This window comes from Salmo trutta, chromosome 13 (assembly GCF_901001165.1).
Source record: "Salmo trutta chromosome 13, fSalTru1.1, whole genome shotgun sequence".
Classification (NCBI taxonomy): Eukaryota; Metazoa; Chordata; class Actinopteri; order Salmoniformes; family Salmonidae; genus Salmo; species Salmo trutta.
Window position 1 is genome coordinate 79,527,305 of NC_042969.1, and position 27,815 is coordinate 79,555,119.

The 27,815-nt window shown below is 46.6% G+C and overlaps 1 protein-coding gene across 6 annotated transcripts in view; it reads right to left on the reverse strand.

Moving 5' to 3' along the window:
• Positions 1-27,815, reverse strand: part of LOC115206576 (glutamate receptor 4) — a 142,519-nt gene that overhangs the window by 65,367 nt on the left and 49,337 nt on the right. For all 6 annotated transcript variants that reach the window (XR_003880820.1, XR_003880819.1, XM_029773711.1 and 3 more), the window contains exon 3: positions 3,323-3,562. Coding sequence is in view for 4 of the 6 variants with exons in the window: in XM_029773711.1 (XP_029629571.1) it covers positions 3,323-3,562 (240 nt within the window). In the remaining 2 variants the exon portion in view is untranslated. The remainder of the gene's footprint in view (positions 1-3,322; positions 3,563-27,815) is intronic.

Here is a 27,815-nt window from a genome sequence, read left to right on the forward strand (position 1 = left end):
CCCCCAGGTACTGTCCTGATTGCCTGTCTCTGCTGTCTGTTCCTGACTCTATCACCCTCTGTCTTTCTGTCACTGTTTGTCTCTCACACCCTGATGCCTCCATCATTATGTCTACAGTTCCCCCTAAACACTCCCAGAGACACAGCAATCACCAACAACAGCTGTCCCTGTGTAAATACTCCTCAGCCTGTCTGTCTGTCTGTCTGTCTGTCTGTCTGTCTGTCTGTCTGTCTGTCTGTCTGTCTGTCTGTCTGTCTGTCTGTCTGTCTGTCTGTCTGTGTCCAAACGAACTAACAGTGTGTCTGTCTGTGTGTATTTATCCAGACTACCTAACAGTCTGTCTGCCCGTGTCCAGACTGTGTAACATTGTGGCTCTCTGTCTGTCTCTCTGTGTCCAGACTGTGTAACATTGTGGCTCTCTGTCTGTCTCTCTGTGTCCAGACTGTGTAACATTGTGGCTCTCTGTCTGTCTCTCTGTGTTCAGACTGTGTAACAGTATGTAACAGTGTGTCTGTCTGTCTCTCTGTGTCCAGACTGTGTAACAGTATGTAACAGTGTGTCTGTCTGTCTCTCTGTGTTTAGACTGTGTAACAGTATGTAACAGTGTGTCTGTCTCTCTGTGTCCAGACTGTGTAACAGTGTGCCTGTCTGTCTCTCTGTGTCCAGACTGTGTAACAGTATGTAACAGTGTGTCTGTCTCTCTGTGTTCAGACTGTGTAACAGTATGTAACAGTGTGTCTGTCTGTCTCTCTGTGTCCAGACTGTGTAACAGTATGTAACAGTGTGTCTGTCTGTCTCTGTGTCCAGACTGTGTAACAGTATGTAACAGTGTGTCTGTCTGTCTCTCTGTGTTCAGACTGTGTAACAGTATGTAACAGTGTGTCTGTCTGTCTCTCTGTGTCCAGACTGTGTAACAGTATGTAACAGTGTGTCTGTCTGTCTCTCTGTGTCCAGACTGTGTAACAGTATGTAACAGTGTGTCTGTCTGTCTCTGTGTTCAGACTGTGTGCCTACCTCCTGACCAGAGCCTAGCCCTGACTATACAACAGACAACAGGAGAAATTGTACAATGAAAGAAACATTCTTATAGACCCAAAATGTGTCAGTTGACACATGAACACATAAAAGACAGCTTGGGAACTGATCTTTGTCAACCAATGGGCACACACAGACCTTCAAAAACCTCAGTATGTTTCAACATGCATTTCCTCCCAGTTTAAAATGCATTACAACAGGTGAACCCTCAGTAGTTGCAGAAGCTAAATCTGAGAGAGAGTGTGTGTGTGTGTGTGTGTGTGTGTGTGTGTGTGTGTGTGTGTGTGTGTGTGTGTGTGTGTGTGTGTGCCATGCTGTCTGCAGAGCACGGAGCATAAAACAGATCCCTCTTACTGCCCATTTTCCACCACATTACCGACAGCGCAGGGCTGATGGGAAATGCTAATGAACGGCCCTGCCACTGCGAATCACGGGTGAGTGAAGCGGAAACGGCACCTCCGATCCCCTTGGTGTCGACCGAGCCAAGCCGGGCCACAGAGAGACTGGCAAAGAGGAGGGAGGCACACACAGTGAGAAAATGTGGTGTATGGAGGGACTGGCACTGTTCGCCACTCAGAGGGTATAGAGAGACCCTGGCATGGCGTGAGGATGTTGGAATGTCTGGCTTAGGGTTCCGTGCTGAGTGTTCCCATGACGATAGTCTGTAGTGGAGGGCATCAGCTGTGCCCACTCTGCAAACACACACAGCATCAAGGGGACTGGGCTCTCTTTAACCTCTGTCAACAGTTTAACCTCTCCTAAAATAATCACAGTCGCAGTTACAGTCAGTTCTGTAACAATCCTGTCTTAATAGACTGGGTTGAGCTGTGTTAATGACTGGGTTGAGCTGTGTAGAGATAAGCTGTGTTAATGACTGGGTTGTGCTGTGTTAATGACTGGGTTGTGCTGTGTTAATGACTGGGTTGAGCTGTGTTAATGACTGGGTTGAGCTGTGTTAATGACTGGGTTCAGCTGTGTTAATGACTGTGTTGAGATTTGTAGAGTTCCACTAAGTTAATGACTGTGTTGAGCTGTGTAGAGTTGAGCTGTGTTAATGACTGGGTTGTGCTGTGTTAATGACTGGGTTGTGCTGTGTTAATGACTGGGTTGAGCTGTGTTAATGACTGGGTTGAGATTTGTAGAGTTCTACTAAGTTAATGACTGTGTTGAGCTGTGTAGAGTTGAGCTGTGTTAATGACTGGGTTGAGCTGTGTAAATCACTGGGTTGAGCTGTGTTAATGACTGGGTTGTGCTGTGTTAATCACTGGGTTCAGCTGTGTAGAGTTCTGCTATGTTACTGACTGTGTTGAGCTGTGTTAGTGACTTGGTTGAGCTGTGTTAATGACAATGTTGAGCTGTGTTAATGACTGGGTTGAGCTTTGGTAATGATTGGGTTGAGCTGTGTAGAGTTCTGCTGTGTTAATGACTGTGTTGAGGTGTGTAGAGTTGAGCTGTGTTAATGACTGGGTTGAGATTTGTAGAGATGAGCTGTGTTAATGACTGGGTTCAGCTGTGTTAATGACTGGGTTGAGCTGTGTTAATGACTGGGTTGTGCTGTGTTAATGACTGGGTTGTGCTGTGTTAATGACTGGGTTGTGCTGTGTTAATGACTGGGTTCAGCTGTGTTAATGCTGGGTTGTGCTGTGTTAATGACTGGGTTGAGCTGTGTTAATGCTGGGTTGAGCTGTGTTAATGCTGGGTTGAGCTGTGTTAATGCTGGGTTGAGCTGTGTTAATGACTGGGTTGTGCTGTGTTAATGACTGGGTTGAGCTGTGTTAATGACTGGGTTGTGCTGTGTTAATGCTGGGTTGAGCTGTGTTAATGACTGGGTTGTGCTGTGTTAATGCTGGGTTGAGCTGTGTTAATGACTGGGTTGTGCTGTGTTAATGCTGGGTTGAGCTGTGTTAATGACTGGGTTGTGCTGTGTTAATGCTGGGTTGAGCTGTGTTAATGCTGGGTTGAGCTGTGTTAATGACTGGGTTGAGCTGTGTTAATGACTGGGTTGAGCTGTGTACAGCACGCGCTCCCTCCATCCCATTCTCCTCTTCCTCTTTCCTGCTTCCCTTAGAATGCTTAGATTGAATGACAGACTGACTGACAGACTGACTGACTGACTGACTGATTGGCTGACTGATTGGCTGACTGATTGACTGACTGATTTACTGACTGATTGACTTACTGACTGACTGTCTGGTTGATTGATTGACTGACTGACCAATTGACTGACTGATTGACTGATCTACTGACTGATTAATTGCTTGGGTATTGTTTGATTGACAGCTGGTACCTCTGTCTGTGTCGTAGAGGAATACAAAGCGGCTCCAGTCGTAGTGGTCCAGCAGGGACAGCAGAGCTCCTCTGATAGAGGGGCGTAGCTGCAGGGTGAACTGGCCCTCCCCCTCCGTGGGGAAACTGGGCGTGACCAGGGAGATGTGCAGAGCGCTGCAGAACGACGTCAGGGTGTGCACCGAACGCTTGTCGTACAGGCCGAAGATAGCAAACACACCCCGCGAGTACTGCGAACAGACTGCAGGGAGAGAGAGAGGGGAGAAAGAGAGAGGGGAGAAAGAGAGAGAGAGAGAGAGAGAGAGAGAGAGAGAGAGAGAGAGAGAGAGGGGAGAAAGAGAGAGAGAGTTAGAGAGAAAGAGAGAGAGAGAGAGAGAGAGAGGGAGAGGGAGGGTGGAGAGGAAGAGGAAGGGAGTGGATGAGAATGCTTAAAGGTTATTTGGATTGTATAAATGCAATAGACATTTGACATAGAGCCAGAAGAACACACGGGGAAGACTGAGAACAGAATGCAGGCACAGAGGCAGAGAAAAAGATGCTCATTAATGTATATTCACACAGTGGAATCTCGTGTAGCACGTCAAACATTTTAACAAGTGGATGCTGCAGTTTGTCGTCCATATTTACAACAACAAATTGCAGCTGCTGGGTGTATATCAGAGTGTGTGTGTGTGTGTGAGACTGTGATTGTAAAAAGAGCTAACAAAAAACACAGAAAATAATCATTGCAACTTGATTTTCATATCACAGAAATGTCTCCCAGTAATTATTTTGGCCCTCTCAACAATACCAATTCCACAGTAGAGAGCCAAACACTGATAACATAATTACTACACATAAACAATCAGTTTCCGCTGACTCCTCTGGGAGGTCATCTCTCACACACAGACAACACAACAACAACAACAACAAATTAAGTAAATAATTATGACTCATGTCTCACTGTTACAATCCCATGCTGATGTATGCCATCCATCTCCCTAAAACCCTGCAGCTCTTTCAACAGAGAGAAGAGAGGAAAGAGAGTGAGAGAGAGAGAGAGCAAGAGAGGGGAGAGGAAAGAGAGTGAAAGAGAGAGAGAGCAAGAGAGAGGAGAGAGGAGAGCGAAAGAGAGAGTGAGAGAGAGAGAGAGAGAGAGAGAGAAAGAGCCCCCTCTGACATGTCTGAAAACTTTCCCTCTGCTTTCACCTCTCTGCCACCGTATGTCACTCATCTACTGCTCAGTTACAGGAGGGTGATGCGATGCGTTTGGATTATGCATCCGTAGTGTAATTTTCATTTTCTGCTACACACACACACACACACACACACACACACACACACACACACACACACACACACACACACACACACACACACACACACACACACACACACACACACACACACACACACACACACACACACACACACACACACACACACACACTCCTGCTTCACAATGTGTGTTTCTAAGATGCTGGGAAGTTTGTGTTTGTAGGTACTGTAGGTTCAGGAGATATGTCTCCTATTCCAGGAACAACATATTCTATTCATAGTCTTTCTGATTGAGTACCACGGAGATTTAAACACTACTCGTCGCTGTGACAAGAGTGCCGAATCAAATGTACACTCTACTCTCTCTCCCCCTTTCCTCTTCTCTTTCTCCATTCATTCTTCTTTCTGTCCTGCCTTTTGGAGTTGAAGCCCAGCCTGCGTCATAGACCTGCTCCTAACCATGTTAGTGTTGTGGGAAGAAAAAGATAGATAGAACCCCCTGGGCTGATATGAACAGGGATTAGACACTGGGCAGGGACCTGAATCTGGGCTGATATGAACAGGGATTAGACACTGGGCAGGGACCTGAATCTGGGCTGATATGAACAGGGATTAGACACTGGGCAGGACCCTGAATCTGGGCTGATATGAACAGGGATTAGACACTGGGCAGGACCCTGAATCTGGGCTGATATGAACAGGGATTAGACACTGGGCAGGGACCTGAATCTGGGCTGATATGAACAGGGATTAGACACTGGGCAGGGACCTGAATCTGGGCTGATATGAACAGGGATTAGACACTGGGCAGGACCCTGAATCTGGGCTGATATGAACAGGGATTAGACACTGGGCAGGACCCTGAATCTGGGCTGATATGAACAGGGATTAGACACTGGGCAGGGACCTGAATCTGGGCTGATATGAACAGGGATTAGACACTGGGCAGGGACCTGAATCTGGGCTGATATGAACAGGGATTAGACACTGGGCAGGACCCTGAATCTGGGCTGATATGAACAGGGATTAGACACTGGGCAGAGACCTGAATCTGGGCTGATATGAACAGGGATTAGACACTGGGCAGGGACCTGAATCTGGGCTGATATGAACAGGGATTAGACACTGGGCAGGGACCTGAATTTGGGCTGATATGAACAGGGATTAGACACTGGGCAGGACCCTGAATCTGGGCTGATATGAACAGGGATTAGACACTGGGCAGGGACCTGAATCTGGGCTGATATGAACAGGGATTAGACACTGGGCAGGACCCTGAATCTGGGCTGATATGAACAGGGATTAGACACTGGGCAGGGACCTGAATCTGGGCTGATATGAACAGGGATTAGACACTGGGCAGGGACCTGAATCTGGGCTGATATGAACAGGGATTAGACACTGGGCAGGGACCTGAATCTGGGCTGATATGAACAGGGATTAGACACTGGGCTGGGACCTGAATCTGGGCTGATATGAACAGGGATTAGACACTGGGCAGGGGCCTGAATCTGGGCTGATATGAACAGGGATTAGACACTGGGCAGGACCCTGAATCTGGGCTGATATGAACAGGGATTAGACACTGGGCAGGGACCTGAATCTGGGCTGATATGAACAGGGATTAGACACTGGGCAGGGACCTGAATCTGGGCTGATATGAACAGGGATTAGACACTGGGCAGGGGCCTGAATCTGGGCTGATATGAACAGGGATTAGACACTGGGCAGGACCCTGAATCTGGGTTGATATGAACAGGGATTAGACACTGGGCAGGGACCTGAATCTGGGCTGATATGAACAGGGATTAGACACTGGGCAGGGACCTGAATCTGGGCTGATATGAACAGGGATTAGACACTGGGCAGGGGCCTGAATCTGGGCTGATATGAACAGGGATTAGACACTGGGCAGGGGCCTGAATCTGGGTTTATGTGAACAGGGATTAGACACTCATTACGTATTAAAAGACACCAATATCCACATGGAAGACACTGTGTTCAAAGTTGTTTCATTTAATTCACTTTCACTAACAGAGTAAAGGCTCCCGCATGCTTTCCATTTTTTGTTACATCAAAGCCGAAGTTCGGTAGCCTAAGTCTACGCTCCTCATTCGGTAATTGGTCAACAGTAGGGATTCTTCAATGACGTATTTGTTGTCGTTCAACGAGAGACGACTTGTTTTCATGTACATTTCTTCATTGAGAAATACTGCACCAAACATCTTAGTTATCTGTGAAATTGAGCGACTTAAATCTCCTCTGCAAAAACTTCAAAATGTCTTGAGTTATCTTGTTATCTTGCGTTATCTTGAGTTATCTTAGATTAATTCTGACTATATTAATTCTGGCTACGGCGTCTCTAGATGGACAAACAGTACTGTTACCGCTTTTATCTCGTTTCTAGCGAAGGTCTTTGGCTCCCAGTGAACATATACCTATTGAAGAGAACTGGAAGCAATTTGAAATGTGTAACTATATTGCTTTCTCCATCTCTCTATTGCTCCTTTCTCACTCATCCACCAATTCAATTCAATTCAAGGGCATTTATTGGTATTTGAAACATATGTTAACATTGCCAAAGCAATTGAAGTAGACAATATACAAAAGTGATATAAACAATAAAAATGAACAGTAACATTACACTCACCGAAGTTCCAAAAGAATAAAGACATTACAAATGTCATATTATGTATATATACAGTGTTGTAACAATGTACAAATGGTTAAAGTACAAACGGGAAAATAAATAAGCATAAATATGGGTTGTATTTACAATGGTGTTTGTTCTTCACTGGTTGACCTTTTCTTGTGGCAACAGGTCACAAATCCCCATCTATCTCTCTCTGTCTGTCTGCCTCTCTGTCTAGCCTCCTACTGTTATATTTACACCATATCTTCAGCAACCTGACCACTATGATACCACTAACTTTGTTAATATAATAATGATGAACAACATTTCCCAGCATATGTGTGGTTTAAAAGCCCATCCCTACAGAGTGCCTCAGCAGCAGATATGTTAAACCCTCCACAGGGAGCTCAGCCACAGTTACCGCTACAAACACAGCATCTACAACCATTACCCAACATCGCACAGCGCTCGGTGCTCTCTTTCTCTCTCTCTCTCTCCACATCTCGTCATAGCTCTCTCTGTATCCCACTTCCTCTCTCTCCTCCATCTCGCTGCTCCTTTTCTAAGATTTGTATTTGAGCCTTCCCTGTAGCACAGTTGGTAGAGCATGGTGTTTGTAATGCCAGGGTTGTGGGTTTGATTCCCACGGGGGGCCAGCACAGAAAAAAAAGAAGATGTTTAGAAATGAAATGTATGCATTCACTACTGTAAGTCTCTCTGGATAAGAGCCTCTGCTAAATGACTAAAAATGTAAAAAAATAAAAAAATAAATCTTGTATATATTTTTGCTGTTTGTTCTTTGTTATCGAGCCAAAAATATTGGAGAAGTGGTTTATCCATACATCTCTGTTTTGGATAGATAACTCTTTGAGAGTTATCCAATCTTCCCAGAAGTGATTAGATCTATGGATTCTTCAATTACATTGAGCTGATTTGTGACGTGCTGTAACCTTCTTTTTCCGTAGTGTATTTCTCTATTGTTTTAGTGATTCACCATAGTGAAGGCATAGGCTCAGATTTTCTGGGTCAATATATTTTTGGTTGGACAGGTTTCTCAATTTCTTACTTAGGTTTTTGGATCCTTCATCAAACCATTTGTCATTGTTGTTAATTCTCTTAGGTTGTGTGCTTGACATTTTTAGATTTGACGGGGAAGCTGAGAGGTCAAATATACTGTTTTGGTTTTGTACTGACGACTTTATACCTTCACTATGACATTCACACCCTTTGTCCAGGAAATTGTCTGGAAGGGATTGAATTTGCTGTTGCGCTATTTTCCTTCCATCTATAGCATTTCTTAATATTACTCAGTTCCTTTGGCTTTGATGCCTCATGATTGAGCATAGCTCTGTTCAAGTAGAGTGTGATTTTGCTGTGATCTGATAGAGGTTTCACTGGACTGACTGAACGCTCTGAGAGACTCTGGGTTAAGGTCAGTGATAAACTAGTCTACAGTTGTCACGTCTACTCACGCTCCTCCCCTACGGTGTTCGATGTCGCCGGTTTACTAACCACCGGTCCTGGCAACCATCATTAGACGCACCTGGCATTCATCATAGGCACACCTGGACACCATTAACTCACTCATTACCTTCCCTTTATCTGGCTTTCCCTTGGGTTTATTCCCAAGGCAGTACTGACTATGTGTTTCATGTCTGTAAACTACTCGTGTTTCTTGAACTGGGCCATGTTCCGTTTATAATTTAACTCACCACCTGCACTTGCTTTCTGACTCCCAGCGTATACGTTACAGAATACTGCCTCACCAAATGGAAGCAGAAGGAAATCAGGACATCTCCCACATGGTCGACGAACAGGGATACCTACTTTGTCACCACGACCACCTGGTGTAACTGGGTACGGCTATGGAAGAGGTTCTTCGCAGTCTTCAACGTCTCGAGCATACCCGAGTGGCGTTGCCTTCAACTAGCAGAGGATACTCTGCCACCAGTCGACCCAGCAAGCCAGCACACCAGTCCATTCAGCAGTCCACCCAGGTCAGCGATGCCCGTCTGTCCCTCCCGGATAAATATGATTGAACCCCATCTAAATGCCGTGGCTTCCTATTCCAGTGCTCCCTCTATTTTGCGCACCAGATGGGAGCCCCTACCACTGAGAGGTCAAAGGTTGACACAGTTATTTCTCTGCTGACTGGGTGGGCCGTTGGAGTGGTCTACGGCTGTCTGGGAGAGAAGAGAGGAGGAGCTTGATTCGTATGAAGGGTTCATGGCTCTGTTCAGAGGTATCGTCGATCATCCACCGGAGGGCAGAGGGGGGTGAGCGCCTACTCCAACTACGGCAGGATGACCAGACCGTTGCTCACCTTCCGGACTGTAGCAGCATCCAGCGGATGGAATGTTCCGGCACTCTGTACGCTATTCAGAAGAGGACTGCACAAGGAGGTCCAGGCGGAACTGGCCTGTCGAGAAGACAACCTCTCTCTCATCGTGACGGCCATCCATCTGGATAACCTACTTCAGAAGCGTCGGTACCCTCATCGCCTCTCAACCACCCTCAGTGACCATTCTGTATCAGAGCCTGATCCCATGGAGGTAGGGGTCACACGCCTCCCCGTGGCTGAACGATATAGAAGGTAACAGCTGGGGCTCTGGCCCTATTTTGGTCAAGGTGGACACCAGCTTCAGCAGTGTCCGGTACGTCCCACCTCAAGATACACGAGAGCTGAGGGACGGTCAGGTGATCTTCCACCCCCTGGGGCAGGTGTGGATATCCCATATTCATCATTTTCTGCCAAACCCTTTTCAGTGTTGATCACACTAGCTGGCTGTCCCTCATGTACTGTTTCTACAGTGCTAGTGGATTCCGGTGCCACTGGAACTTTATTGACCAGACCCGTGCCTCCTCTCTTAATATAACCTCATACCCACTCTCCTCTTTGTTTCCGGTCCAAGCTCTTGATAATCGACCACTAGGATCCTGAACCATCACACACATCATCACACCACTCACTCTCACCGTGGAGTCCATTCATCAGGAGAATATTCCCTTCATCACTAGTGCACCAGCTCACAAGATCATCCTAGGCCTCCCATGACTCCAACGCCATAACCCCACCATCTAATGGTCAAGGATGAGAATCATGGACTGGTCACCCAAATTCCAGAGGACCTGCGTTCCCTGTCCCTCTCGAGTCATATCCCCTGTGATCTGGGACGTAGATGTGGACATTCACCAGGCTCTGTAGAGGGAACTCGCACCCACTACCTGTCCTCCTAAGCGCATCTATGTTCCCACGGGGATAAGGGAGAGGCTGTTGACGTGGGCACACAGCTGTCGTCGCTGTCGTCACCCGTACTATTCAATCTCTCTCCGAGAAGTATTGGTGGCCCACCTTGGCGCAGGATGTTATTCTGTGTGTGCCCAAACTAATTCCCCCCGGCACGCTACAGCAGGGAAGCTGCTTCCCCTTCCCATGAAGAGATAGTAAAGGCTTTGTGTTCCATAGTGTCTAGTTTTGTTTTTGTGTGGTATAGGCCCGGATCATCACAGTAGGTGTGAGCAGAGCATGTTGAGCATCTGAAACCTACCTGTTAGGTCGCAGGATGGGGATTGGGGGGGGTGTAATAGTGGGGGTTGGGCCTGTTGCCCTGCTCACAGCCTGGGCATATGTACTGCTGTCATGTTGAGGTACTTGACGCAGTGGCGGGGGGCATGAGTTGGGCAGAAGGGACAAAGGTCTGATATAGTGGGAGCCTATACAGGGTGTGGCCAGGGTTTGCTTGGGGTGGTCTTAGCTGGTTGGGGTGTGGCTGGCAATGCTGCGGTCCGGGTGCAGGTCCTCTTGGAGTGGGTTCTCTCCATACAGGTCCTTTGAGAAGGGGGTCTTGCAGGTCTGGGAGGGTATCTCGCTGGTCTGGGCGGGGTGTATGTTGCTCCTGTGTGAGGTGCTGGGGCTGCGGTTGAGGGTGACGTCTTTCAGGGTCCTGAAAAAAGTTGGGATTGTTGCTTTATAGAGGTGGACCTGGTCCCCTGACAACAGCTACAGGGCATCTGGTCCCCTGACAACAGCTACAGGGCATCTGGTCCCCTGACAACAGCTACAGGGCATCTGGTCCCCTGACAACAGCTACAGGGCATCTGGTCCCCTGACAACAGCTACAGGGCATCTGGTCCCCTGACAACAGCTACAGGGCATCTGGTCCCCTGACAACAGCTACAGGGCATCTGGTCCCCTGACAACAGCTACAGGGCATCTGGTCCCCTGACAACAGCTACAGGGCATCTGATCCCCTGACAACAGCTACAGGGCATCTGGTCCCCTGACAACAGCTACAGGGCATGCCTAGTGTTTGGGCACCAGAGTTGAGCCATTTTGTGTTTGGGGAAAAAGTTTATTCTCTTGAATGTATTTGCCACTTGATTCAATGAGGAGCACAATCTCTAGTTTTTGTGTCCTCTGTGGATGTGGGGGGGGGGGGTTGTAAGGAGGGCTATCGGGAGAGCTGACAGGAGGGCTGTTAGGAGGGGGTTGGGATGGTGGGTCCTGTGTTGTCTGGTCCATTGTGGTGTTGTGGTCCGGGTCTGAGGTGGGCTTGTCTGGGGGAGTGTCCTGCTCTCTGTTACACCTCAGCTTTCTGACCTCGTCCTTCAGTGCCATGTGTGCCTCTTTAAGTTCTCTCACCTCAGTCCGTAGAGCAGCCAGCTCTCTCAGACAGCCGTCCATCTCCACCTTCTGCCCTCCGGGTCTTGTTGGCGGGGTGTTGTTGTGCTGGTCTGTTTTGTGGATTTGTTCTGTCTGGATTGTGTGGACTAGATCTCTGAGCTCCACCATGTCTCTCTTCATCTCTGTGAATTTATCCCACTCAATAACGGAGGAGCAGTGCAGTTGTGGGACCTGGGTGTGTTCAGTGCTGGGGTGGTGACTATCCTCGTCTGCAGGACAGTTTGAAGAGGTGTGATCAGACTCACTCAGGATGGGGAGTCGTCACAGAGAGAGAGCTTTTCCTGCTGTCTTCTCTCTTTGATCCCATAAAAGTCCTCCTGGAACTGCATGAGGATGCCCTGCACCATCACATGTACACGTTGAAAGAGGTTGTTTCAATTTCGTTAATGTCTAGTATTGTGAGTTTCCACCCTGGCCCAATACCCTCTCTCTTGACATAGAGGTAATGTGCTCTTATAGCACTGTACCATGCCAGGGGATGGTCTGTGTTAATATAGCACTGTGCCATGCCAGGGGATGGTCTGTGTTAATATAGCACTGTGCCATGCCAGGGGATGGTCTGTGTTAATATAGCACTGTGCCATGCCAGGGGATGGTCTGTGTTAATATAGCACTGTGCCATGCCAGGGGATGGTCTGTGTTAATGTAGCACTGTGTCATGCCAGGGGATGGTCTGTGTTAATGTAGCACTGTGCCATGCCAGGGGATGGTCTGTGTTAATATAGCACTGTGCCATGCCAGGGGATGGTCTGGTTAATATAGCACTGTGCCATGCCAGGGGATGGTCTGGTTAATATAGCACTGTGCCATGCCAGGGGATGGTCTGGTTAATATAGCACTGTGTCGATTAATTGTCTCTGGCCCCCTCCCAGTTAGGGGGAGTGATGAGCTCTACAGCAGAGTCTCACAACTCAATCGCTGGATGAAAACTGTTTTCTGCCCCTCCCAAAAGATAGAATTTGTAGATAACTGGCCCTCTTTCTGGGATTCACCCACAAACAGGACCAAGCCTGGCCTGCTGAGGAGTGACGGACTCCATCCTAGCTGGAGGGGTGCTCTCATCTTATCTACGAACATAGACAGGGCTCTAACTCCTCTAGCTCCACAATGAAATAGGGTGCAGGCCAGGCAACAGGCTGTTAGCCAGCCTGCCAGCTTAGTGGAGTCTGCCACTAGCACAGTTAGCGTAGTCAGCTCAGCTTTCCCCATTGAGACCGTGTCTGTGCCTCGATCTTGGTTGGGCAAAATTAAAAATGGCGGTGTTCGCTTCAGTAATCTTACTAGTATAAAGACCTCCTCCATTCCTGCCATTATTGAAAGAGATTGTGATACTTCACATCTCAAAATTGGGTTACTTAATGTTAGATCCCTCACTTCCAAGGCAGTTATAGTCAATGAACTAATCACTGATCATAATCTTGATGTGATTGGCCTGACTGAAACATGGCTTAAGCCTGATGAATTTACTGTGTTAAATGAGGCCTCACCCCCTGGTTACACTAGTGACCAAACCCCCCGTGCATCCGGCAAAGGCGGAGGTGTTGCTAACATTTACGATAGCAAATTTCAATTTACAAAAAAAAAAACAATGACGTTTTTGTCTTTTGAGCTTCTAGTCATGAAATCTATGCAGCCTACTCAATCACTTTTTATAGCTACTGTTTACAGGCCTCCTGGGCCATATGCAGTGTTCCTTACTGAGTTCCCTGAATTCCTATCGGATCTTGTAGTCATAGCAGATAATATTCTAATTTTTGGTGACTTTAACATTCACATGGAAAAGTCCACAGACCCACTCCAAAAGGCTTTCGGAGCCATCATCGACTCAGTGGGTTTTGTCCAACATGTCTCTGGACCTACTCACTGCCACAGTCATACTCTGGACCTAGTTTTGTCCCATGGAATAAATGTTGTGGATCTTAATGTTTTTCCTCATAATCCTGGATTATCGGACCACCATTTTATTGCGTTTACAATTGCAACAAATAATCTGCTCAGACACCAACCAAGGAAGATTAAAAGTCGTGCTATAAATTCTCAGACAACCCAAAGATTCCTTGATGCCCTTCCAGACTCCCTCTGCCTACCCAAGGACATCAGAGGACAAGAATCAGTTAACCACCTAACCGAGGAACTCAATTCAACCTTGCGCAATACCCTAGATGCAGTTGCACCCCTAAAAATTAAAAACATCTGTCATAAGAAACTAGCTCCCTGGTATACAGAAAATACACGAGCTCTGAAGCAAGCTTCCAGAAAATTGGAACGGAAATGGCGCCACACTAAACTGGAAGTCTTCCGACTAGCTTGGAAAGACAGTACCGCGCAGTATCGAAGAGCCCTCACTGCTGCACGATCATCCTATTTTTCCAACTTAATTGAGGAAAATAAGAACAATCCGAAATTTCTTTTTGACACTGTCGCAAAGCTAACTAAAAAGCAGCATTCGCAAATGGAGGATGGCTTTCACTTCAGCAGTAATAAATTTATGAACTTCTTTGAGGAAAAGATCATGATCATTAGAAAGCAAATTACGGACTCCTCTTTAAATCTGGGTATTCCTCCAGGGCTCCATTGTCCAGAGTCTGCACAACTCTGCCAGGACCTAGGATCAAGGGAGATACTAAAGTGTTTTAGTACTATATCTCTTGACATAATGATGAAAATAATCATGGCCTCCAAACCCTCAAGCTGCATACTGGACCCTATTCCAACTAAACTACTGAAAGAGCTGCTTCCTGTGCTTGGCCCTCCTATGTTGAACATAATAAACGGCTCTCTATCCACCGGATGTGTACCAAGCTCACTAAAAGTGGCAGTAATAAAGCCTCTCTTGAAAAAGCCGAATCTTGACCCAGAAATTATAAAAAACTATCGGCCTATATCGAATCTTCCATTCCTCTCAAAAATTTTAGAAAAAGTTGTTGCGCTGCAACTCACTGCCTTCCTGAAGACAAACAATGTATACGAAACGCTTCAGTCTGGTTTTAGACCCCATCATAGCACTGAGACTGCACTTGTGAAGGTGGTAAATGACCTTTTAATGACGTCAGACCGAGGCTCTGCATCTGTCCTCATGCTCCTAGATCTTAATGCCGCTTTTGATACCATCGATCACCACATTCTTTTGGAGAGATTGGAAACCCAAATTGGTCTACATGGACAAGTTCTGGCCTGGTTTACATCTTATCTGTCGGAAAGATATCAGTTTGTCTCTGTGAATGGTTCGTCCTCTGACAAATCAATTGTAAATTTCGGTGTTCCTCAAGGTTCCGTTCTAGGACCACTATTGTTTTCACTATATATTTTACCTCTTGGGGATGTCATTCGAAAACATAATGTTAAATTCCACTGCTATGCGGACGACACACAGCTGTACATTTCAATGAAACATGGTGAAGCCCCAAAATTGCCCTCGCTAGAAGCCTGTGTTTCAGACATAAGGAAGTGGATGGCTGCAAATTTTCTACTTTTAAACTCGGACAAAACAGAGATGCTTGTCCTAGGTCCCAAGAAACAAAGAGATCTTCTGTTGAATCTGACAATTAATCTGGATGGTTGTACAGTCGTCTCAAATAAAACTGTGAAGGACCTCGGCGTTACTCTGGACCCTGATCTCTCTTTTGAAGAACATATCAAGACTGCTTCAAGGACAGCTTTTTTCCATTTACGTAACATTGCAAAAATCAGAAACTTTCTGTCCAAAAATGACGCAGAAAAATTAATCCATGCTTTTGTTACTTATAGGCTCGACTACTGCAATGCTCTACTTTCCGGCTACCCGGATAAAGCACTAAACAAACTTCAGTTAGTGCTAAATACGGCTGCTAGAATCCTGACTAGAACCAAAAAATTTGATCATATTACTCCAGTGCTAGCCTCCCTACACTGGCTTCCTGTTAAGGCAAGGGCTGATTTCAAGGTTTTACTGCTAACCTACAAAGCATTACATGGGCTTGCTCCTACCTATCTTTCTGATTTGGTCCTGCCGTACATACCTACACGTACGCTACGGTCACAAGACGCAGGCCTCCTAATTGTCCCTAGAATTTCTAAGCAAACGGCTGGAGGTAGGGCTTTCTCCTATAGAGCTCCATTTTTATGGAATGGTCTGCCTACCCATGTGAGAGACGCAGACTCAGTCTCAACCTTTAAGTCTTTACTGAAGACTTATCTCTTCAGTAGGTCCTATGATTAAGTATAGTCTGGCCCAGGAGTGTGAAGGTGAACGGAAAGGCTGGAGCAACGAACCGCCCTTGCTGTCTCTGCCTTGTCGGTTCCCCTCTTCCCACTGGGATTCTCTGCCTCTAACCCTTTTACAGGGGCTGAGTCACTGACTTACTGGTGTTCTTCCATGCCGTCCATGGGAGGGGTGCGTCACTTGAGTAGGTTGAGCCACTGACGTGGTCTTCCTGCCTGGGTTGGCGCCCCCCCCTTGGGTTGTGCCGTGGCGGACATCTTTGTGGGCTATACTCGGCCTTGTCTTCGGACGGTAAGTTGGTGGTTGTAGATATCCCTCTAGTGGTGTGGGGGCTGTGCTTTGGCAAAGTGGGTGGGGTTATATCCTGCCTGTTTGGCCCTGTCCGGGGGTATCATCGGATGGGGCCACAGTGTCTTCTGATCCCTCCTGTCTCAGCCTCCAGTATTTATGCTGCAGTAGTTTATGTGTCGGGGGGCTAGGGTCAGTCTGTTACATCTGGAGTATTCTCTTGTCTTATCCGGTGTCCTGTGTGAATGTAAATATGCTCTCTCTAATTCTCTCTTTCTCTCTTTTTTTCTTTCTCTCGGAGGACCTGAGCCCTAGGACCATGCCTCAGGACTACCTGGCATGATGACTCCTTGCTGTCCCCAGTCCACCTGGCCATGCTGCTGCTCCAGTTTCAACTGTTCTGCCTGCGGCTACGGAACCCTGACCTGTTCACCGGACGTGCTTGTTGCACCCTCGACAATTACTATGATTATTATTATTTGACCATGCTGGTCATTTACGAACATTTTAACATCTTGACCATGTTCTGTTATAATATCCACCCGGCACAGCCAGAAGAGAACTGGCCACCCCTCATAGCCTGGTTCCTCTCTAGGTTTCTTCCTAGGATTTTGGCCTTTCTCAGGAGTTTTTCCTAGGGAGTTTTTCCCAGCCACCGTGCTTCTTTCACATGCATTGCTTGCTGTTTGGGGTTTTAGGCTGGGTTTCTGTACAGCACTTTGAGATTTCAGCTGATGTACGAAGGGCTATATAAATAAATTTTGATTTGATTTGATTTGTCTTGCCAGGGGATGGTCTGGTTAATATAGCACTGTGTCATGCCAGGGGATGGCCTCTGTTAATATAGCACTGTGCCCTGCCAGGGGATGGTCTGTGTTAATGTAGCACTGTGTCATGCCAGGGGATGGTCTGTGTTAATATAGCACTGTGCCATGCCAGGGGATGGTCTGTGTTAATATAGCACTGTGCCATGCCAGGGGATGGTCTGGTTAATATAGCACTGTGCCATGCCAGGGGATGGTCTGTGTTAATATAGCACTGTGTCATGCCAGGGGATGGTCTGGTTAATATAGCACTGTGTCATGCCAGGGGATGGCCTCTGTTAATATAGCACTGTGTCTTGCCAGGGGATGGTCTGTGTTAATATAGCACTGTGTCTTGCCAGGGGATGGTCTGGTTAATATAGCACTGTGTCATGCCAGGGGATGGTCTGGTTAATATAGCACTGTGTCTTGCCAGGGGATGGTCTGGTTAATATAGCACTGTGTCATGCCAGGGGATGGTCTGTGTTAATATAGCACTGTGTCATGCCAGGGGATCGTCTGGTTAATATAGCACTGTGCCCTGCCAGGGGATGGTCTGGTTAATATAGCACTGTGTCATGCCAGGGGATGGTCTGGTTAATATAGCACTGTGTCATGCCAGGGGATGGTCTGGTTAATATAGCACTGTGCCATGCCAGGGGATGGTCTGGTTAATATAGCACTGTCATGCCAGGGGATGGTCTGGTTAATATAGCACTGTGTCATGCCAGGGGATGGTTTGTGTGGAAAATTAAGTTACCCCTCTTTGTAGCAGTCAACAAATAGTGTCTCTGAATTGTCCTTGAGGAGCTTTTTTTGTACTTGTTCCTTGCAGTATTATTTTTAATATCCATGGGGTATTGTAATGACCTCTGGACAGGGATAAGCCTAATTGGGGCTTTAAAGGCCTCTGCATTTGGGTTGGGGGGGGGGGCTGTGAAACTCTCCTGCCATTGTTGGGCTCAAGAGTTTTCACACATCTGACTTCACACCAGTGCTAATTGAAGGTGCCGCCAGGTCTGTTCTGTCCTAGCAGCTTGGTAGTTTAGTATACTTGTTTACTTAGACTGGATCCAGTTTGCTAAGTGTATAAAGCTATCACAGTGCCATCCGTTTTGTTACCAAATCACCTTATACCACCCACCACTGCGACCTGTATGCTCTAGTCGGCTGGCCCTCGCTACATATTCGTCGCCAGACCCACTGGCTCCAGGTCATCTATAAGTCTATGCTAGGTAAAGCTCCGCCTTATCTCAGTTCACTGGTCACGATAACAACACTCACACGTTCCAGCAGGTATATCTCACTGATCATCCCCAAAGCCAACACCTCATTTGGCTGCCTTTCCTTCCAGTTCTCTGCTGCCAGTGACTGGAACGAGTTGCAAAAATTGCTGAAGTTGGAGACTTTTATTTCCTTCACCAACTTTAAACATCAGCTATCTGAGCAGCTAACCGATCGCTGCAGCTGTACATAGCCCATCTGTATATTGCCCACCCTATCCACCTACCTCATCCCCTTACTGTTTTTATTTTATTTACTTTTCTGCTCTTTTGCACACCAGTATCTCTACATGCATATCTTCATATGCTCATTTATCACTCCAGTGTTAATCTGCTAAATTGTAATTATTTGCTCCTATGGCCTATTTATTGCCTACCTCCTCATGCCTTTTGCACACACTGTATATAGACTTTCTTTTTTCTACTGTATCATTGACTTGTTTATTGTGTTATTGGCTTGTTTACTCCATGTGTAACTCTGTGTTGTCTGTGTCACACTGCTTTGCTTTATCTTGGCCAGGTCGCAGTTGTAAATGAGAACTTGTTCTCAACTTGCCTACCTGGTTAAATAAAGGTGAAATAAAATATAACAAAATAACCTAGAGATCATTGTCTTTTACTTTCTAGCTTCAGCAGTAGGTTCAGACTGTATATTACTCACTCAGTTTGTGTTGGATGGTATTTCCAGGTTCCACTGTGTTTCTTCTGCAGGTTTTGGTTTGTTAGAAGTTTTTTAATGATAGTTATTGGTAGTAATAGTCCATTCAGGTAGGTTTTAGGTATGGAATTGTGATTTGGATTGAAGGTTTTAGTATTGAGGTTGGTATCCTGTATAAGTCCTTGTGAAAAATAATACAAGTTTATCTATATTTATCCACCTCTAATTCTATATTTTTTGCAGAAGAACTCAGGAGCCCATGAGCTCACGCTCGCTCTCCTCTCTCTCCCTCCTCTCTCTCCCATTCATCCACCCGTACATCTCTGTCTCTCGCTGTCTCTGTCTCTCTCCGTCTCTGTCTCTCTCTGTCTTTTGCAGTGCATGCTGGGCGTGTTTGGTAGTTGAGAGGCTGTGTGTAGTTGAGAGGTGTTCGGCGAACAGGTAGGAGCTGAATTTATATATTCTGCATCTAGAATGAACAAAGCTGTGGTTCTGTTCATGAATTTGGTGGGTAGGCTGATTGCTAGAGGAATAGTTGTAAGAAATGTGTTGATGCCGATTTCTCCCCTGTCGAGTCCTTCGACTAGAGTGGTAATCGCTAATTTGCCTCCACTTATTACGCATGATCAAATCCGGAAAGAACTGAGTTGGTTTGGTAAGTTTGCTAGCAGGTTTGTACTTTTCCCAGGTTTTCAGGCAGATGCCGTTGAGCATGTTGCGTTCCAGAGGCAAATGTTCATGTTTCTGAATAACAATGAGCAACAGCTAAATGTGGGTTTTAAGAAACTGGGCCTAGTCAGGCTACAGACGGTGGAGTAGATGAGGCTGGGCCTAGTCAGGTTATGGATGGTGGTGTAGATGAGGCTGGGTCTAGTCAGGTTATGGATGGTGGTGTAGATGAGGCTGGGTCTAGTCAGGTTATGGATGATGGTGTAGATAAGGCTGGGTCTAGTCAGGTTATGGATGGTGGTGTAGATGAGGCTGGGTCTAGTCAGGTTATGGATGGTGGTGTAGATGAGGCTGGGTCTCGTCAGGTTATGGATGGTGGTGTAGATGAGGCTGGGTCTCGTCAGGTTATGGATGGTGGTGTAGATGAGGCTGGGTCTCGTCAGGTTATGGATGGTGGTGTAGATGAGGCTGGGTCTCATCAGGTTATGGATGATGGTGTAGATGAGGCTGGGTCTAGTCATGTTATGGATGCTGGAGTAGATGAGGCTTTGGCCTAATCATGCTATGGATGCTGGTGTGATGAGGCTGGGCCTACTCAGGTTATGCCTGGTGGTGTAGATGAGGCTGGGCCTAGTCAGGTTATGCCTGGTGGTGTAGATGAGGCTGGGTCTCGTCAGGTTATGCCTGGTGGTGTAGATGAGGCTGGGTCTCGTCAGGTTATGCCTGGTGGATGAGTAGAGTATAGTGGGGAAGTGCCAGACTAGGGGGGAGGAGGAGGGTGTTAAGCAGAAAAGGAATAAGGGGGATAAGAAAGGAGGTAGGGAGGGGAGAGGCTGGGGTGGTCAAAGGCACCAAGGAATATTTTCCTGGCGCTAGGGGGGAGGCCCTGATCAGAGAGGAAGGGCAGGTGATCAGGATGGGAGATGGAGATGAGGAGGAGGAAGGTGAGTCTGAGGAAGAGGATGGGTCCGGAGCTGACAGGGAACTGACAAGGTTCCTGAATGAGACCAAGGGGGAAAAAAGTTAATCTTGAGGCTTTTTTTCCCCGATCTGAGAAAGTTTGTAAGATCAGTACAACATGCAATGAAAAATGAGGGGCATGGTGTCCTCTCACCCGGGAAACGGTTTAGGTTGAGGAAGTGGGTCACAACAGTGCGTAAAGGTCGACCTTCAGACGCTGTTTAGATGTATAGTTTCTTTCTGGCCCTGTTTTTTTTTTTTTGATTTGCTATTGGTCTCTTTCTTTGTTGGCTTTTCTCCCACTTCTTAGGGAGACTCTTTGGGTAGGCTCGCTTAACTATAAGAGGTTAATATAAATGGTGCCATAGATGCGGGAAAGAGGAGTGTGTTGGGTGAAACCAAAAAAAGTACAGGTGTTGTTTCTGCAGGAGATGCATAGTGATGTGGTGAATGAAGTTGATTGGGGGCTCTGGTGGAAAGGGGCAAGTGTGTTGAGCCATGGGACAAATTTTAGTGGCAGTCCTTTTTGTACCGGGTCTGTCTGTAAAAATTTGCTCCTCAAAGGAGGTGTGTAGGGGTAGGCTGCTTGTTGTAAAAGCAGACATAAACAACATGGGTTTTGTCTTTATAAATGTGTATGCACCTAACACAGGGAGAGAGAGTGGGGTTCAATTTGGGTGTCTTAGACAGGAACTCTCACAGGTAGCGCCTGAGACGCTGGTGGTCAGCAGGGACTGGAAATGTACAATGGATTTTACGAAAGACAAAAATGCGGAGGAGCCTCATTCAGGGTCAGTCAGAGTGTTAAGGGACATCAATAATCAGTTTGAGCTAGTAGATGTTTGGAGAACTAGATATCATGACTCAAGACAGTAAACGTGCGTGTAGGTCTTTGGGGCTAGGGTGAGTGCAGCCTGACTCGATTGGTTTTACATGTCCAGGAATCAGAGCAATAGGCTGTTGGGCTCTACCATTCTCCTGGTGGTTTTTCGGATCACCACATAACCATGGCTTGGCTGTCTATTTCACCGGGGCATCCTATTGGAAGTTTAATGTAAAGCTCTTGCAAGATGCCACTATTTGCTCAGGTTTCCAGATATTTTGGAAAAGGTGGAGGCAGCAAAGAGAAGATTGAGTCTGAGTCAATGGTGGGATGTGGGGAAAGTCCAAATTCGTCTTTTCTGTCAACAGTATACAGATCTCTCATCCCCAGAGGCTAGGAGAGTATTGGGGGAACTCAAGTGTAGTATTAGTGAGATGGTGGGGCAAGGCAGTGCTTTGCAAAAGTATTCATCCCCTTTTTTTTTTTTTTTACAACCTGTAATTTAAATAGATTTTTATTTGGATTTCATGTAATGGACATACACAAAATAGTCCAAATTGGTGAAGTGAAATGAGAAAAACAACTTAATTTAAACAGAAAAGTAGTGCATGCATATGTATTCACGCCCTTTGCTATGGGGCCCCTAAATAAGATCTGGTGCAACCAATTACCTTCAGTCACATAATTAGTTAAATAAAGTCCACCTGTGTGCAATCTAAGTGTCACATGATCTGTCACATGGTCTCAGTATACATACACCTGTTCTGAAAGGCCCCAGAGTCTGCAGCATCACTAAGCAAGGGGCACCACCAAGCAAGCGGCACCATGAAGACTGTCGTGTCTTTGGTTATGCCGGATTAAGTGATATGACATGCAATTCTATAAAATAATTTATCTGTAATTAATATTACCTGATTAAGCTAACAAGTTGAATCAGCAATACAAAATTTGGTTTATTTATTTACTAAATACTTAAATAATCACACAGAATTACATATACACAGAATGTATCATACATTGATTATAAATTATGTCATAAAGGAAAACGTCCCTTGCGGATGGAACAGATATGAAAGCTGGTTACACAAAGAGAGGGGGGTTGGGTTTGAGTGAAAGAGCGGGAAGACTGAGTAACAAAGGGACAAGCTATGCTATCGTAAATACAGTATCTTATGCATTCTAAATTACCACCCACTTGAAAAAGGAGAATGCAATAAATATTTACTCTGAGCTGCGTTTCGGTAGATTGTTCATAGATGGGAGGCTGGGTGGTCCAGCATGGATCTCTGGTCCTCTGAAGACTGTCTAGTGGTGAACTGGAGCGTGGTAGAATGAATACTCTGTCCGTCCTCTCCTAGCCCGCGTTTAGCGGGCGGAGGGGGTAGCACTTCTTTAGTGAATAAGAGTTCAAAGTTCATACCAAGTTGCCATAATTTAAGCTCATGCTATATTCTGGCTGGTATAGTCGAAATTCATCCTTCCGGCGTGTTGATCGTCATCTTCACGTTGAAATTCGATGCCAATTTTGTTAGGTTCTTGCTGATGTTGGCTTAGTTCTGTAGGTGGTCTTTGTCCTTTCAACGTGGGGACTGCCAGTCCGCACGTCCTTGGAATAGAAAGTTACGTTTTCGTCAACGGGTTTATATAGTGGTGAAAGAAGAGCGTGTTTCATAGTTTACAACGCATGTCGGTTCACTTGGGCGGGGCCTCTGAGTGAGCAGAGTGGTGTTATGACAAACCGTTCTCTCATTTAAGATGCTAAAATTACATTTCATCTTTTCACAAATAGTTTCATATTTAAACATTTAAATTGCACAACAATTCCATGTGAATCTGATAACTAGAATGTGTAGACATTCCAAGATACAGTTCATGTCGTCCTGTCATCAGTAAAAATGTCTCAGACACCAACTGATCTGACATCATATTCATTAAGTACCAACGCATATTTTCATCTGGTTGGATTACCGAAATATGGTTCCATTTCCCACCTTTTGATGTCCCCAGAATCTCTATGTTAACAAAGGGCTTTTTCAAGAGTCAACCCTATAGAGTAGAGAGAGAGAAACGGGGGGTATTTATGGGGGTCATAAACCTCCCCCATCAAGCCAACATGACAAGACCAAGGAGCTCTCCAAACATGTCAGGGATAAAGTTGTGGAGAAGCACAGATCAGGGTTGGGTTATAAAAACATATCAGAAACTTTGAACATCCCATGGAGCACCATTAAATCCATTATTAAAAAATGGAAAGAATATGGCACCACAACAAACCTGCCAAGAGAGGGCCGCCCACCAAAACTCACGGACCAGGCAAGGAGGGCATTAACCAGAGAGGCAACAAAGAGACCAAACATAACCCTGAAGGAGCTGCAAAGCTCCACAGCGGAGATTGGAGTATCTGTCCATAGGACCACTTTAAGCTGTACACTCCACAGAGCTTGGCTTTGCAGAAGAGTGGCCAGAAAAAAGCCATTGCTTTAAGAAAAAAATAAGAACACATTTGGTGCTCCCCAAAAAGCATGTGAGAGACTCCAGAAACATATGGAAGAAGGTACTCTGGTCAGATGAGACTAAAATTGAGCTTTTTGGCCATCAAGGAAAATGTTGTGTCTGGCACAAACCCAACCTCTCATCACCCCTGAGGACAGCATCCCCACAGTGAAACATGGTGGTAGCAGCATCATGCTGTGGGGATGTTTTTCATTGGCAGGGACTGGGAAACTGGTCAGAATTGAAGGAATGATGGATGGAGCTAAATACAGGGAAATTCCTAAGGGAAACTTGTTTCAGTCTTCCAGAGATTTGAGACTGGGATGGAGGTTCACCTTCCAGCAGGACAATGACCCTAAGCGTATTGCTAAAGCAACACCCGAGTGGTTTAAGGAGAAACATTTAAATGTCTTGGAATGGCCTAGTCAAAGCCCAGACCTCAATCCAATTGAGAATCTGTGTTATGACTTAAAGATTGCTGTACACCAGCGGAACCATCCAACTTGAAGGAGCTGGAGCAGTTTTGCCTTGAAGAATGGGCAAAATCCCAGTGGCTAGATGTGCCAAGCTTATAGAGACATACCCCAAGAGACTTGCAGCTATAATTGCTGCAAAAGGTGGCTCTACAACGTATTGACATTGGAGGGTGAATAGTTACGCACGCTCAAGTTCTGTTATTTTGTCTTATTTCTTGTTTGTTTAACAATAAAACATGTTTTGCATTTTCAAAGTGGTAGGTATTTTGTGTAACTCAAATGAAAATCCATTTTAATTCCAGGTTGTAAGGCAACAAATAGGAAAAATACTAAGTCGGTGAATACTTTTGAAAGCCACTGTAAGCCTCCAGGCTAATTAAACTAAGTTATGTAGGGACCTAGGCAGTTTTTCCAGGTTATAGCAAAGGGAGCACTTGTAAGAGCTAGGTTCTCCATGCTCAAGGAGATGGAAGCTCCCAGGTCCTCCTTCTTTGGTTTGGAAAGACAGAGCGGTGAAGCCAAGGGTATGCATTGTCTACAGTTGTCTGATGGGCGGGTGACCTCTGTGGTGGGGGAGATGCGGGAGCGGACTGTGGAGTTTTATACTGAGTTGTGTAGGGCAGAACTGTGTGATCCTGTGTGTGCTCAGGTCTTGTTCGCAGGACTCCCTAAGCTCTCTCTGGCACAGAGGGATGAAATGGACATTCCCCTGTTGTCCCATGAACTGGCAGAGGCCGTAACCCAGATGTCCCCCCCTGGCCATGCACCGGGGGTCGATGGACCCAGTGGAGTTTTATAAAACATTCTGCGAAAAATTGGACCGGACTTCTTTTGCGTGTTGCATGAATGCATCGGGGTAGGAGAGTTGCAGATGAGCTTCCGTCAGGCGGCTCTGACTCTCCTGCCCAAAAAAGGGGACTTGTGTAAACTTAAGAACTGGAGGCCTGTGGCATTGCTCTGTACAAGATATTTGCCAAGGTCCTCTCTAACAGACTGAATACCCATCTGGACTCTATAGTACACAAGGAACAGACATATTGTGTACCGGGACGCTCAATCACGGACATCTTGTTCTTAATCAGGGACATGTTGGACTTGTTAAGAGGTTCTAATATGAACTTTGGAATGGTCCATCAAGATCAAGAGAAGGCTTTTGGTAGAGTGGACCATGAGTGTCTGTTTAATGTGATGTTTGGGGAAATGTTTTTGGCCTGTGTGAGGATGTTGTATGCTGGAGCGTCATGTATGGTCAAGGTGGGAGGAGGGCTCAGTAGGCCAGTCTGGGTGAGGCGGGGCATTAGACAAGGATGCCCTCTATTTGGGCAGTTATAAAAACTAGTCATTGAGCCTTTTTTGGGCCTGCTACGCAGAAGACTGCAGGGAGTGTGCTGGACAGGCATGGGTGTGTTGACAGGTGTCGGCGAATGCTGATGACGTTTTTGTGATGCTCAGGGATGGGCAGGATATGCAGGCACTAGAGAAGAGTCTGAAGGTGTTCGAGGGAGCTTCGTCAGCTAAGGTGAACTGGGGCAAGAGCAAAGCTCTGTTATGTGGGGCACGGAGGGATAGCGCCCCTCCCCCTGCTTCCAGGGGGTTTGCAGTGGGGTTGTGAAGGGTTTAACATTTTGGGGTGTACCTGGGCTTGGAGAGGTGGGTCAGGAAGAACTGGGAGGGGCTGGCACAGGCAGTGGTGTCAAGACTGGCCAGGTGGAGGTGTCTCCTGTCCCAAGTGTCATATAGAGGGAGGGTGCTGATAATCAACAACCTGGTGGCATCTTCTCTGTGGCATAAACTGTCTGGCCTTAACCCCCTAAGCCAGTCTGCTCGCAGACCTGCAACGCAGGTTGGTGGATTATTTTCTGGTCGGGCCATCACTGGCTGAGGGCGGCAGTGTTGTGCATGAACTGTAGAGCAGGGTGGCAGGGCGCAGAGACTGCTGTACAATATTGATGTCGACTGGAGGGAACCAGCATGCATGCTGCTGAGGAGAGCTGGCAGATTAGGGTTGGACCGGCAGCTGTTCCTCATGAAGCTGGAGAGACTGAGTACAGCAGGTCTCTCAGACTTTTACTCTGCGGTCCTGAGGGCCTGGCAGCTATTAAGGCCCGCACGAGAAGGGCGTGTGGAGCCTGGGCTGTGGGTGTGGGAGGAGCCTATCTTCCACAACCCAGCCATCCCTTTGAGATCGGTTCAGTCAGCCACCCTGCAGAGTCGACTGATGGCAGTGGGTTTACTAAGGCTGGGTGACCTGCGAGGGGTGGAAAACCCCGGAAGTCCTGGCACAACAAACAGGAATAACGTATCTTAGGCTGCTGGAGAGATTCCTGGAGGAGGTCCAGGAGGCACGGTCTGAGTCGGTAAGAGGGGGTGTTTGAGCGGCCAAAGGGGGAGGGGCCACCAATGTTTCCCCAACTGCAGAGACTGGCTACCGGCAAGGGAGTCTGGAGGACTTGTTAAATTTTAACACTCTGAGCCTGGGGGAGTTTGAAGGGGTGGGAGGTAAAGCCCTCTACAACCTCTGCATTAACCTGTAAGGAACATTAGGAGCCTAACAGGAGTGAAGGCACATCAGTGGCAGGGGGTATGTGGGGCGGAGAGTGTGGTGGGTTTTAGATGGAGGGGCTCTACAAACTCCCAGTACCGAAGAGGTCAGGGGATCTCCAGTGGAGGGTTCTACATGGAGCCCTGGCCACTAACAGCTGGTTGGCACGGGTTGAACCGGGAGTCGGGCAGGAGTGTCCTTTCTGTGTTATGAGAGAAACTGTGATTCATGTGTTTCCTGTGTGCGCCAGGTTAAAAGGGTTTTACTGTTGGGATGTTTATAATGGGGTACAGGTATTCAAATAAGGAGAAGGTCAAATGTGTTTTGAGTATTCTGTTTGCTCAGGCAAAGTTGGCTATTTAGCTAACAAGGAGGAACAGGGTCAAAGGTGGGGGGATAACAGACCCTTTACTATTATTTAATGGGATGGTCTCAGTGCACCTTAGTGTGGAATTTGAGTTCTATAAAATGATTAAGTGTGGAGATGTTTCAGGAGATATGGTGTGTTGGGTAGGCTGTCTGTACAGCTGGGGAAGATGGGTTAGATATATGGTTGTAGAAGTGGTGTTTTGTATTCTGGTGTAGAGGGCAAGGTGAGTGTGCAAGGTGAGTATGGTAAATGTATACAGTACTGCAGTACAGGATATATTTTGGTGTTTTGTTTTAAGAGGGGGTGAGGGTGGGGAGGTTTTAATGAAATGAAAATGTTTCATTAAAGAGAGACT